This window comes from Arachis ipaensis, chromosome B02 (genome assembly GCF_000816755.2).
Source record: "Arachis ipaensis cultivar K30076 chromosome B02, Araip1.1, whole genome shotgun sequence".
Lineage (NCBI taxonomy): Eukaryota > Viridiplantae > Streptophyta > Magnoliopsida > Fabales > Fabaceae > Arachis > Arachis ipaensis.
Genome location: NC_029786.2, coordinates 35,304,515 through 35,318,976, shown reverse-complemented (window position 1 = coordinate 35,318,976; position 14,462 = coordinate 35,304,515). Strand labels below are relative to the sequence as shown.

General features: G+C 40.8%; 3 protein-coding genes across 3 annotated transcripts in view; 2 read left to right on the top strand and 1 right to left on the bottom strand.

The window, feature by feature from the left end:
- LOC107627180 lies at positions 2,701-3,908 on the top strand. The gene is made up of 2 exons (XM_016330035.1): positions 2,701-3,732; positions 3,834-3,908. Exons 1-2 carry the CDS (start codon positions 2,701-2,703, stop codon positions 3,906-3,908), a joined length of 1,107 nt encoding a protein of 368 aa, XP_016185521.1.
- LOC107627179 lies at positions 3,943-4,716 on the top strand. Its single transcript, XM_016330033.1, has one exon. It carries the CDS (start codon positions 3,943-3,945, stop codon positions 4,714-4,716), a length of 774 nt encoding a protein of 257 aa, XP_016185519.1.
- Positions 4,888-14,462, bottom strand: part of LOC107625241 (serine/threonine-protein phosphatase 7 long form homolog) — a 13,102-nt gene continuing 3,527 nt past the window's right edge. Inside the window, exons 2-4 of the mRNA XM_016327825.2 lie at positions 5,967-6,709; positions 5,798-5,885; positions 4,888-5,695 (exon numbers count right to left, since the gene is read on the bottom strand). Coding sequence (XP_016183311.1) covers positions 4,910-5,695; positions 5,798-5,885; positions 5,967-6,709 — 1,617 coding nt within the window. The 3' untranslated portion in view covers positions 4,888-4,909. The remainder of the gene's footprint in view (positions 5,696-5,797; positions 5,886-5,966; positions 6,710-14,462) is intronic.

Here is a 14,462-nt window from a genome sequence, read left to right as displayed (position 1 = left end):
ATGCGTTCCATTTTCTCTTTGTCCCTACACATGCTGATCAAATCCAGGTACTTCATAGCATCATGAGGTGCGAGCCCTTCAAGAAAGAACTTCAATAAGGGGCGATGCGTTCCTTGCATCACATCAAAGCAATGCTCTAGTGCAATCCTATCCTGCTCATCACTCAATTCCACTGCCTCCATCATTGGAAGCAATTCAACGTCCTCACTCTGAAAGTGTTGGTTGCATTGTCCCTAAGATGTAAATCAACAAGAAAATTACGGATCAAACGTCCAATTCAATCCTCAAAATTAGGGGTATATATGATCTAGATCAGCTTGAAGATTCGTCTTGAATCCGAATATTTTGGGACTAATTTTATGTGATTTTATCGAATTTCGGATCAAGTAAGGATCTCAAAAATAGATCTTGTTATTTTTTAAGGTCGAGTCTAGATCAAGGCAAATTCGAATTCACCCAATTCATGTGTATCCTAAGAGATTAAAAAAGGTAGATCTATTTTAAATTAATTCCAATATTATATTATATTAATTATAAATTTATTATTTTGTTTTTAATCATATTTGTTGAATTAGAAGATAGACACAAGTGATTATTTTATGTATATATAGCATAATTGTTGTTATAATTATATTTTGTTATTGTAAAATATGATTAGGTTTTAAAATATCTAATTACAAATTAAAATACTAAAATAGTAATTTAAATAATAACATATAATTTAAAATTTAATTTTTTATATTTCATATTTTAAAATCTTGACAATATAATTAAAATGTCTTTTTTTTGTATATGTGGTTAAACAATCATTTAAAACTCAACTTTCATACAATTAGTTCTTGATGATATTATTCATAGTTGAAAAAGTTCATTTAATTAGTGTAGTTATTATGAAAAAAACTAAAGCTAATTTTAAAAGAAGAAATACAAATGGATAGATAATATTCTTTCGAGTCGATTTCTAAGAAAGAACATCAATCTTATTTAAATTTGAAACTTGATCATTATAATGGACATCTAATATGAAGTTCTTAAATTGGCTATCAAGTATCGAAAGTTGAATAAAAAATTATTGTAGAGTCAAATTTAATAATTTAGTGAGGCAAATAAATATTATTATTATATACTACTCAATAAAATTTCAAATTGTAGTGGGGGCTCTTGTCCCCACACCCTAAAGAGTGGATCCGTCCCTGAGTATGGATATCAACTTCTCAGTAGTAAGTATGTTTTTTTCTTCTTTATAAATAAGTGCATCATAATTTTTTGACATAAAATTTATCAAGATCCGAATTTCACCCGATCTAAACCCGATTTTAATATAATCCGAAAGTAGCGTGATTTTTTTTGGGTCTAGAGTCAAGTAAAAAAATAAAAAATAGACTCAATCATTATTTAGGGACGGATCTGGATCAAGACGAACCTGACTTCACCCAACCTCATGTGCTCTTCTACTCAAAATCATCATTAAAAAAAAAAAAGAAACAAAATAAAACAAAGCAACACAAAAAGGGAAACCAAATGTGCCTAGCAGCAACATTGGACATAACATTTATCAGGATTAAGGATGAAGTGAAACCCAAATGATAACGAGAAATATGAATATGAATATGCTTAAAAGTAAGCTTTTACCTGCAGTGATCTGAGCCGAGAAGAAAGGGTATGCAGTGTCTCTCTGTAATTTGGGCTTCCTGAATCTAAAACCTCAACAGATTTGATGATTTCTCTTATGCCATTCATGATAGGGAGGTCCCTTGCATGTTCTTCCTTCGCATGTTTAGATAGTCCTGCATAAATCTCCAGATTCAAATTACCACGTTCACTTGGTGAATTGCTTCAAAATAAAGAAAACTCCTTTTTTCCGTGATGTCTACTACGTGTGCTACAACTTAGAAGCTCTCATACTCCATGTTCATAGATGAACTCAGAACTGTTAAGATTTGATTCATTTTGAGGGAAATTGGTGGTTCTTATGTCTCCCCGATTTTGTATAACTCCAACACAAATCTTTCTTGTAAATTCTAGCTTTGATAAAATTTTCACTTTTTAAAAATAATTTATTAAAATTATTTTTTAAAAATAGTTTTTCAAAAATTATAAAAATTATGTAAATAAATCAAAATAAAAATAACTTTCAATACGTATAAACACTAAAAATTATATTTGATAAAATCACTTTTAACATTTAAAATGACTTTAATAAACATAAATATAATAAAAAAAATAAAAATAAATATAGACATTTATTAATACATTACGTTATATTAGACTTTTATATTTAGCTAGTTTACAAAAATATTTTTATAAGGGCAATTTACGCATCTAAATTGTTTGACCCCCAATATTACGCAAATACATTGTTTTCAAATTCAATACGCAAATGTATTGTTTTCAATATTTTATGTAAACCGCTACTGGCAGTAGCGGTTTACGTGTGTGAGTGTGTGAGTGTAAACTGCTGCTGCCAGCAGCGGTTTACGTGCGTGTGTATGTGTGAGTGTAAACCGCTACTGACAGTAGCGGTTTACGTGCATGTGTGTGTGTGTAAACCGCTACTGGCAGTAGCGGTTTACGTGTGTGTGTGTGTGTGTGTGTGTAAACCGCTACTGCCAGTAGCGGTTTACGTGTGATGGGCTGAATGGGGCTGCCTATATAAACCATAGAGGGGCCAAATGTGGAGAGGTAGAGTGTTATTCACAAATGGAGGGGGAGGATAGTTTTGTGGCTCTGGTTCACTGCTCTGGAAAAATTCAAAAGAGCAAAAGGCACGGTGTAAAATTCACAGATAGAGAACCGCTTAGTGTTTTTATCCGATCGTCGAATACGTTGGCCGAGATTAAGCAAAGCATATTACGAAAGCTCGGTACGTGTGGGACGAAGTGGGTAAAAAAATTATTTTACAAGATTCCTATTGACGTTGTCTCAACTGGTGTGCGATATGAGACCTTCGTGATTGGGTCGGATGAAGACTTGCAGGTCTTGTTTCACTGCAGGCGCAGTTTTCCGGAGGTGAGGATAACTGAGCTGTTTGCGAAGTTGGAAGATGGTGTGGATAGCTCGGGAGCATCGACACCTAATCCTCAGTCGACCCCAGCTGGTGGTGCATCAACATCGATGCCTGTGGTAGCAGTGGCCGTTCCGAATGCGGAGCCCGAACGTGCTGGGGCTGTTCATGCATATATTGGTCATGTTGTTCCTGATTTTGAATGCGATGCCGGACCGGATCGAGTTGAGAATGCACTGTTTGACGATGATTTAGATGCGGAGCCTGTCGATATTGGTAGGGATAGTGATGATGATATTCCAAGAGGTGGACCTTCAGCCCATGGAGGTTCCGGTTCTGCAACACAAGAGTACCCTCCCCACCTCTCTTCTTTGAACTTGGAAGTCGTCGGCGAACAGCAGAATGTAGATGCAACATTCGATGGGCAGGGCATGCATGATGGGACACCTATGACTGAATTTCAGATTGGCCAATTTTTCCAGAGTAAAGAGGAAGCCGTGTTGAGTGTAAAAGATTACAGTATTCGGCGTGGAGTTGAGTACAAGGTTATGGAGTCCGACAATCTGAAATACCAAGGGAGATGCAAAGAGTTTGGTAATGGGTGCACGTGGTTGATTCGGATAGTCATGCGGAAAAGGAAGAGCACATGGGAAGTTAGGAGGTACAACGGTCCGCACACGTGTATGGCCACATCGATATCAAGCGACCACAAGCAGCTTGATTATCATGTGATTTGTGCGAGAATCTATCCGTTGGTTCGAGCTGATGCGTCGGTGTCGATCAAGGTGTTGCAAGAGGCAACGGAGGCGACTTATGGATTCCGGCCTAGTTATCGGAAGGTGTGGTTGGCGAAGCAGAAGGCAGTAGCGCAAATATATGGCGATTGGGAGGAGTCATATGCTGATCTGCCTCGGTGGATCCTTGGGGTCTCATGCACGATGGAAGGTTCCGTTGCTCTACTCAAGACGTCCCCGGTTAGGGTGGGTGGCCAAGTTGATGAAGATAGAGTCTACTTTCATCGGATGTTTTGGACATTCCCTCCGTGTATTGAGGCATTCCGCCACTGTAAGCCGCTCGTTAGCATCGATGGAACACACCTCTATGGCAAGTATGGCGGGACATTGTTGTTGGCGATCGCTCAGGATGGTAACTCGAATATTTTGCCTGTTGCGTTTGCACTCGTGGAGGGGGAGAATGCAGAGTCTTGGTCGTACTTTCTTTCGAACCTTAGAAGGCATGTCACTCCACAGGAAGGTATTCTCGTGATATCTGATAGACACAACGGCATCAAGGCTGCACTAGAGTCTCCCGATAGTGGTTGGCAACCTCCACATGCTTATCGGGCATTTTGTATTCGGCATGTTGCTGCAAATTTTGCCCTCACTTTCAAGGGACAGGATGAGAGGAGGTGGCTGGTGAATGCCGCGTATGCGAAGACAGAAGCAGAATTCGACTATTGGTTTGATATAATGAGGACGGAGAACCCGGCCATGTGCAACTGGGCAAACAGAATGGAGTATGAGAGGTGGACACAACACAAGGATGGGGGGAGAAGATATGGTCACATGACCACCAACATTTCTGAGTGTGTGAACTCTGTCTTGAAGATATGGTCTAGACCAATCGCTGACTGGGGGGTTCCCCCCATGGTGAACCACGTATCCAACGGGCTACCTGCAGGCACGTTCAAATCTACCACATACTCACCCTGATAATCAGCTGGCTGGGAATGCATATCCGTCATGTGTGGCTGGTAAGCTGCGGTATCCAAATGCACCTCGGGCATCTGCGGCTGGTAAGACTGGCCACCAAACTGCACGTTGGACGTGCCAGCATCATCCCTAATCAAATCAGCAAAATCTGCGTAAAATCGTGGACTCACCAGCTGATCATCTAAATCCATAGTCATCGTAGGCGTCTCAGGCGGCGCATACATGTGAGAGCTGGCTCTGGCATCGGAGAGTAAGATCTGCTGGTGAATGTCCCCCCTCCAGCCTGAGTCGCTGCGGTCCCACTAACTCCACCACCAAACTGTGTAGGATCCACTGTTCTCCCGCGTCTGGCACTAGACCTATGAACACGGTGATCGACCTCATCCCTAGCCTCTCCGCCTGCATCATCCTCCTGCATCGCATCATGTAACCATCGCCACTCTCTCCCAGTGTCCCTAGTACCAACACGACGGCGTCTCTCCACACAACGGTTATCCGGCATATCAGGTAGCTGTAATCTGCGTGGGACCTGGGAGGATCCTCTCTGAAACGCCTCTGGAGGTATCTGGGTGCCTCTGGGATCCGTGAATGCAGCCCCCGGACTAAGGAACCGCTGAGCCTCGCGGAACCACCAATCTAGGTAATCAGCAGATGGGCCAGGATGTGCCACTCGATCAATGGAAATGACTGCATCAACTCGGTTCCCCCAGTGCAAATGCCAAACCTGATAGTAATAGGAGAACCACCTATCCCCTCCCCTCCCGTCCTTAGCATGCAGCCAGTCTACGTTCAAAGCGTCCTCGGGGATATGCTGTACTCCACCCAGCTGTGGAACAACCCTGTCAACCTGATGCCACTCGATGACCGCAAAGTATATCAAACTGGTCACCGCTCGCCATAGGCGACTATGCTCCTCTATAAGTATCTCTGGATGGACAACGGCAAGTACATCAAGTGCGGAGTAGGGCTCCCATACAATCTGAAATTTCAAAACTCATCATACATTACAAGAACAAGTATATATCTAGTCACATTTAGATAGCGAAGCAAAAATAAAAACTCTAACTGCTATAAAACTTACATCACGAGCGGTCAACCGATCCAATGCAAGCCGATACCTTATGACTCTCTGCTCCTTTCCATCGTTAGGAGGTAAGTAGGCAGACCACCTAAATTTAAGTCATATGAGACACAAACTACCATAAAAATTCCAAAGAAATTTGTTAACAGTAACAAAACATAACACATACCTGGATGCCAGCGGGAAAGAGAAAGCCTCAAACCCTTCCGGCCTCAAAGACGGAAACCGCCAGAATATCCAACTCTGTAGCAACTGGAGCAGGCCCGCAAGATTAGTCACATTTTTGTTCGCTACCCGACACATGCATCGGTATAGCCATGCCAGAGCGGCCGACCCCCAGCTATACCTCCCCATGTCATCAAGGTTTGCCACAAATGGCAACCACCGTATATGTACCCGGTTCGCACTCTTGTCCCCAAATAACTGAGTCGATAACAGCATCATGATGTAGGCCCGTGCGTAGATGCGGACAGTCTCCTCGCTCGCATCTGCTGGTAGCACCCTAAACCTATCGCGAAACCATGTAAAGTGTACTGTCATCTGCTTGACCTTATTCGGTGGAGGGCGCTCACCAAATAGGTCCTCAAACCACTCCCAAGCTGGTCGGCCACCCTCCATGTATGTCTCAAACTCACCAAGGCAACCACTCACAGCCTCACCATCCACAGGCAGCCCTAGCTGGAATGCCACATCCTGCAATGTCACTGTGCATTCTCCGAAAGACAGGTGGAACGTATGCGTCTCAGGACGCCACCTCTCAACGAACGCACTAACCAATGGCTCATCCAACCAGAACCATTCGCTGTTTAGCCTGGCCAAATGGTACAATCCAGCCCTCTCTAAATACGGGATGATCCTATCATGCAAGGGCATATTCTGTTGCCGTCTCACACTGTATATACACCTAGTGGGCTGCACAGAACACGAAAGATATACAGAGTCCAATTAAATTCTCCTATCCTTAAAAAATTTGCCATAACTAACTGGATACAAATATATTAAACCATCAACAGATTCTCCTAGGTAAAAAATAAAAAAAATTCCCTAGTCACGATAGGAAAAATAACAACATCCATACTTTAATAAATAACAGCCAGAAATATTAAAATACTATAAAGCTTTAAAATTTAAAACTTCATATTATACAAATACCCTAACCAAACTAAAATAATTCACTAACGTCAGCTATCCCTTTCCCTAACCAGTGAAGTAACATCCTAGCATGCGAAGTCTAATTTCAAACTAGAGGGAATAATCTATAAATTCTAGTTCGTCCACCTAACCTACCATTTTTCTGACTAACATATGCAAAGCCTAGAAAAAAAATCAATGTTAACTAACCTCGTCACCAATAGATCCGGAAATATGCGCAACACCGTTCAGTCGGTACAGAGCCCTGCCTGCCATGATAACTGGCCAGATGTCGTCGCTGAGATACCTCGGACCCGCTCACAACTTGCTCTCACCTCTCTTTAGAATTTTCTCTCTCTAAAAAACTCCAAAACCATCTAAATGCATAATCCGCGGCTACAACCACAGTTTATATAGGCAACGCAACACACGTAAACCGCTACTGGCAGTAGCGGTTTACACACACACACACACATACACGTAAACCGCTACTGGCAGTAGTGGTTTACACACACACACACACACGTAAACCGCTACTGCCAGTAGCGGTTTACACTCACACACACATGCACGTAAACCGCTACTGCCAGTAGCGGTTTACACTCGCACACACGCACGTAAACCGCTGCTGGCAGCAGCGGTTTACACTCACACACATAAACCGCGGCTGGTTGTAACGGTTTATGCACTCCTGTGGCAGTAGCGGTTTACATAAATTAGTGAAACAACGCATTTGCATATTGAATTTGGAAACAATGCATTTGCGTAATATTGGGGATCAAACAATTTACTAACGTAAATTGCCCTTTTTATAAATACTTTCAACATCACTTTTAGTTTTTCAAACCTGAAAACATAAGTACGTAATATTTTTATTTAACACAAAGTGATGTACTTAAACATGACTAAAAAGTATTTTTATCAAACCGGACTTTAATATTAAAATAAGTTTACTGAAATATTCACTTATAATTGTCATTTCGTCTATTTTGGGAACCCAGCAACTGCACTTCCAATTTTTACAATCCCTAGACGACTTGAGAAAAATTGAAGTTGTTCATGAATGCTATATATTGTCCTTTTTCGTTCATGGGCTTTGTTTTTACTATATCACTATTTCAAAAATTTATTACAAAAATGGCACTTTTTAAATATTTACGAATGTGTTTGTGTTTTACCATAGTGGTACTTTATCTTTTTTTTTTTGGGTGTGTTGACTGGAGATACCTAACCGAAAAGCCTTAGAATAAAAATGCCTAACGTTTAATTATTAATTAACAATATTTCTCCCTCTGCTTTCTCTTCTTTCTTTGTGAAACACCTGACCTCAACCATCGTCATGAGGGGCGGCTTTGTCCGTGGAGGACATTCACGGTCCCATGAACTTAGGAAGTTTACTCGAAAAGAAAATGAATAAGTGCAATGAAACTTTAAAAAAGTCAGAACAGGGAGTGACGGATATAAGTTCACAAGGGAAGAGCTGTTGGCTCCCAGGGAGAAAGATTGGATGGTGGGAGAGTAGGAGGAAGCACCAGCAACCAACCACCCTCAGCGCTTGTTTGTCGATGCAGTCATAGGAGGTAGAAGGCCATCGGCAGCAATGGAAGCAGAGGACCCAACCTAGTAATCTGATGATGAGGAGATGAGTTCAGAAAAGGAGCACTCTGAAAGCAGCAAGACATAAGACCAGAGTTCTAAGAACGCTGAGAAAGATGCTCCTAAGATAAGAGTAGAGAAAGTTGATGGAATCTGCAATGTAGTGATCAATGAAGCTACCTTAAAATAGTTAAGACATCCATGGTGGGATACATTGATAGTGAAATTGCTGGGTCAAAGAATCTCTTTGGCAGTGGTAACCAGGTGGCTGGAGGTTATGTGGGAAAAACAAGGCAGTATACAAGTTATTGATCTTGGAAATGACTTTTTGATTGTGAAGTTTTACTCTCGAAAAGATCTCGATTTTGCGCTAACGTGAGGCCCATGGAGAATCTTTGATCACTACCTCACGATTAGTTTTTGGAAGCCAAATTTCAATCCAATGGAAGCCTCTGTCGAGTACATAGCAGCATGGGTGAGGCTTCTAAGATTAGCAATTGAATATTACGAGAAGAGTATGCTAGAGAAACTCGGTAACATTGTAGAAAGAACTATAAAAGTAGATTCCAACACTGCTGATATATGTAAAGAAAAATTTGCCAGACTATGTGTGGAATTAGGTCTCACAGCCCCTCTGGTTTCACATTATTCTATTAATTGGGTGAAGTATGTTGTGGAGTATAAAGGCATACATAATATTTGCTTCTCTTGTGGAATGGTAGGGCACGAGAAGGCCAATTGTCCCAAGAATGTCCAAACCCAGAAAGCTCCAGAAAGCAATAATGGTGGAATTAAGAAAAATCAAGGAAGTCGAAATGATGAGGGAGAAAGGGGAAAAGTTGGAAATAACTGTGTGGACAAGGGCAAAAAATTCTTAGAAGGAAATGAGGATGGAGCCTACGGCCCGTGGATGGTCGTTCAAAGGACAACGCATGGAAAGAAAACTGGCAAAAATGCAGAGGCAGCAAGTAGTGGAGGAAATGGAGCGAGAGACAATCAGAATGTACAAGTTAGTGGGAGTATGAGGTTTGATGCTCTGCAAATGATAGAAGAGGTTAATTCATATGATGAGAGAATATCTAGCAATCATCACGGTAAAGGGAACCACATGCCTAATAAGACAATTACCCAACCTCCATTAGAGACACCTAACCCGAAAAACAAACAGTCCAACCCAAGGCACACTTTGGATAATAACACTAAAGGCCCAACTCTATCCTCCCCCCCCCTCCCCAACAAGAGATCACATCTGGCCCATCTTCTAGTAAGCCACAAAAGACCAATAAGGATAAGAATAAAGGAATATCAGCTAAGCCCTCTAATGTTCCCTCAACTATTAACCAAAGTTGCGAACCCAACTCAATGAACCCCATTATTACCAACAAAAATAGATTACCCCATGTTCCCAACAACCAAAACAGCAACTTCATCTTACAACCTCCATCTCCTACTGACCCCTCTCGTACCATGAACAACATGACCCTCAACATCTGCTCCCAAGAAATAGTTATACCTGAAACCTTATCAATGGATGAGAATGTGGAGGCTGTGGAGAATCCTAAGCCAGAGCCACCAGATTTCAGCTCCTTAGAACCAGAGCTTATGATGGAGGTAGTTAGGAAGTATGAAGAAGGTTTCCGAGAAGGAAGTCCTAGAGAAGACGGCATAATGCAATTAGAAGGAGAGCATGTCTGTGGAGAGAATGTGGAAGTAGGATTCTCCGGAGAGGAGGGGATGACGAAGCCCCAGGTTTAATCTGGGGTAAGGCTAGTAAGGCTTCTAGTCGCACACTTAGAGAATTAACCAAAGTGTATAAACCTGATGTAGAACTTATGGAGACTAGATGCAGTGGTGATAATGCAAAAAAGGCTATTAGAAGTTTTGTGTTTGATTTTTACCATATAGAAGAGGCTCAGGAATATAGCAGAGATATTTGGATAATGTGGAAAGACCCAGATTTAGACATAAGAGTTGTCCAATATAGAGTGCAATTTGTTCATATGATTATGAAAAATGGCTCTAACGAATCTTGGGCTCTAACAGATGTGTATGCTAGTCCCCAAGAATCAAGGAGAGGGGAGTTATGGGTAGAGTTGAAGAGGATAAGTGTTACCCTAACTGGAGGGTGGCTGGTAATGGGAGACTTTAATGACATTGCTCACCCAACAGAGAAATAAGGAGGTAGTAGAGTTGACCTGGGTACGTGTAAGAGATTTAGGAGTTGGATAGAAGGTTGCTTGATCATTGATTTAGGGGCAGTAGGAGCCAGATTCACTTGGAGAGGTCTCCAGTGGGAGAACCTCGACAGAGTTTTCAAAAGACTTGATCGAGTACTTTCTAATACAGATTGGGGTTTGATGTTCCCAGAAGCAGAGTTAATGTGTTAGTCAGGAGAAACTCTGATCATCACCTGTTGCTGATCAATACAAAGCTGCAAGCTAATACAAGAATAGAAAAACTTTTTCATTATGAAGCCATGTGGAGTATGCACCCTGGACATAAAGAATTCATAAAACAGGTTTAGGACAGCAACCAACCTTTGACAACAGCACTTAATGGGACAACGAGGCAACTGATGAAGTGGAACAAAGGTGTGTTTGGACATGTTGAAAGGCAGAAGAGAAGAATTATTCGCAGGATTGAAGACATACAAAGAGCTTCCAGCTATGGGAAAAATCTATTCTTAGAAAAACTAGAGGTGAAGTTAAATGAAGAACTAAAAGGCATTTTAGACAAGGAGGAAGTTTTGTGGATGCAGAAGTCTAGAGATCTTTGGGTGGTGGATGGAGACCGCAATACCCGATACTACCACACTAGAACAGTAATTAGATGAAGAAGGAATAAGATCTTGAAATTGAAAGACCAACAAGGAAATTGGATCGAAAAAGATGAAGATTTGAAAAGACATGCCATTGAGTTCTTTAAATGCTTATATGAGGAAGAGAATGAAACTAGCAGTGGCCTTGTGACCCGAAGCCATTACCTACCTTTGGAACCTAGCATCAAAGAGCGGATCTATAGAAAACCAGGGGAGAATAAAGTGAAAGATGCAATTTTTAACATTGGTTCGCTGAAAGCGCCAGGACCGAACGGATATCCAGCCCTCTTCTTCAAAGAAAACTGGGATATTGTTAAGCAAAATGTATTTGATTATATCCAAATAGTATGGTCGGGCTCAGACACAATAAGAGGCAACAATGCAACCCTCATAACCCTTATCCTGAAAGTGAAACAGCCGGACTCGATCATCTTTTTTCGCCCTATTTCGTTGTGCAATGTGACTTATAAGTGCATGTCAAAGATAATAGTAGAAAGACTCAAACCGACCTTGAAGGATAGAATTTATCCGTATCAGTCAAGCTTTGTCTTAAGTAGAAAAATCCATAATAACATATTGATTGCTAAAGAGATGACACACATTATGAAAAAGATGAAGGAAAAAAGAGGATTCATGGCTATAAAATTCGATTTCGATAAGGTCTATAATAGAGTCCGTTGGAGGTTTTTGAAGGAATGTCTAGACGATTTTGATATGGGAGCTCAATTAACTAATCTCATTATGGAATGTGTCTTGTCAGTCTCTTACAACTTGCTGTGGAATGGTAGGAAGACTGAGAGTTTCAAACCGACAAGAGGAATTAGGCAAAGAGACCCCATCTCGCCTTACCTCTTTGTTATTGTCATGGACAGGCTCTCCCACTTGATTGAGGAACTTGTGGCTAGCGAGTCTTGGAAACCTATAAGTATTGGAAGAAAAGGACCTAAGATCTCCCACTTGCTCTTCGCAGATGACTTACTAGTGTTTGCAGAAGCAAATGAAGAACAGATACAGGTTGTCATGAAGTGCATGAAGACCTTTTGTGAAACAACAGGCTTAAAGATTAGTATTTCAAAAATGTCAGTGGTGTTTTTATAAAATGTCAAAAAGGAAGAAAAAGCAGCAATTTGTGGAAAATGCAACTATCAGGAAAAATCATATCTAGGTCGATACTTGGGAGCAATGCTTACAAATCATAGGAGATGTAAGGAAAAATTCAAAAATATTGTAGACAGGATGCAGAGTAAGTTGAAGGACTGGAAATGAATTGTTTGTCATTGGTGGGCAGGATTACACTAACAAAATCAGTTCTTAGTCCGATGGCCGATTTTGAAATGCAACATTCAAAACTGCCAAAAGGTATTTGTAATGAATTAGAGAGAATGTAGAGAAGCTTTATCTGGGGTGTAAGGCCAGACTAGAAAAGGATTCATCATCTCAGTTGGCACACCTTATGCCAACCAAAGCTACAGGGAGGTTTAGGAATGAGGAATATCCGAACTATGAATGATGCTTTCTTGTTGAAAACAATTTGGAGATTTATGAAAGAGCCTGAAACGCTGTGGTCACAAGTGCCTATACACAAGTGTAAGGAGGGTCCTTGCTTACAAAGCAAACCCACTGATTCTCCTCTTTAGAAAGACATTACAAAACTATGACATACTTTGAAAGAATATTGTTCAATTGCTATTGAAGATAGCTCTACTACCTCCTTCTGGGATGATGTCTGAGTACAAAATGAAGGCTGCCTCAATAGCAAAGCTCTCATATCCATTGCAGATGATTAAAAGAATCGGAAGATAGTCAAATATACAAATGAAAGAGGTGAATGAGATTTAGAGACGCTCATGGCTCTGCTTCTCATAGAGGTCATAGACAAAATTAGATCAATACCTCCACCAAAGGACAGTCAAGGTGAAGATAGAATAAGATGGAACCACACGGCAAATGGGGATTTCACGGTAGCTTCGGCCTGCAGAATATTAACAAATCACTCACCCATGGAGACTAAAAGAATATGGAAAGTCATATGGAGGTGAAAAAGACCCGAGAGAATCAGAGTGTTTATGTGGTAAGCAGCACATAGAAGACTCCTAATAGCCAATAGAAGAGGCCGCATGATGAGAACAGACCTAAACTGTCATAGATGTCATCGAATACCTGAGATTGAGTTACATGCTCTAAGAGATTGTCCGTATGCAGCATCAATTTGGATCGAGTTGGTTCAACCTAGTGCAATTGTAGTTTTCTTTGGAATGAATCTCGCAGAATGGATAGATTTTAACCTCTCAAATCAGATTGGAAAATCATCAAATTATAACTGGGTAGATCAGTTCTTTGTAGCGTGTTAGAGAATATGAAAGTAGAAAAATCAAGACCTCTTCTCACAACAACAATTACAAAGAAGCGGTTAAAAAGAAGCTAATTAGAGGGGAACCTGAGAATCTCCAGAACCGTCAACAAGCCTAGGAACTACCACCCAGGGGTTGGGTGATATTAAATACCGACGGATCAGTCAAAGAAAAAGCAAAGAAATCGGGTTGCAGGGGGCTTTTGAGAACGCACAAGGGCGAGTGGATTGGAGGTTTCACTGCAAACTTGGGGTATTGTCAGATAACACAAGCAGAAATGTAGGCAGTTCTATATGGATTACAAATGGCGTAGAATTTAGGAATGAAAAGGGTGATTGTGGAGATGGATGCCATAGAAGTTCTAAAAGAAATCAACACATATCGGTCAACTAAAACAATAGGTCTAATTCTAAGGGGAATAGAAAAGTACAAAGAACGCTCTTGGAAAATTAAATTCCAATATGCAAATAGGGAAGCTAACCAGTGTGCAGATTGGCTTGGAAAGATCAGTACTAACCATCAATATGGATTCAATTTCATTGATAATCCACCGGCTGATATAGAGCACTTGCTGCAAATAAATGCTGTAGAGATACAAACTTCTTGTAGTTTGATAAACCTGTAATTTTTTTTTTCTTTTGGGCTTAGGCCCCCTATATTCACAAAAAAAAAAAAAACACCTAAATGTGTGACGCTTACATTCTAAAAGCCTAGAACACGAAAACGTTTTCAGCTTGAAAATGGCCTACGTAAAGGAGTTGCCTTAATT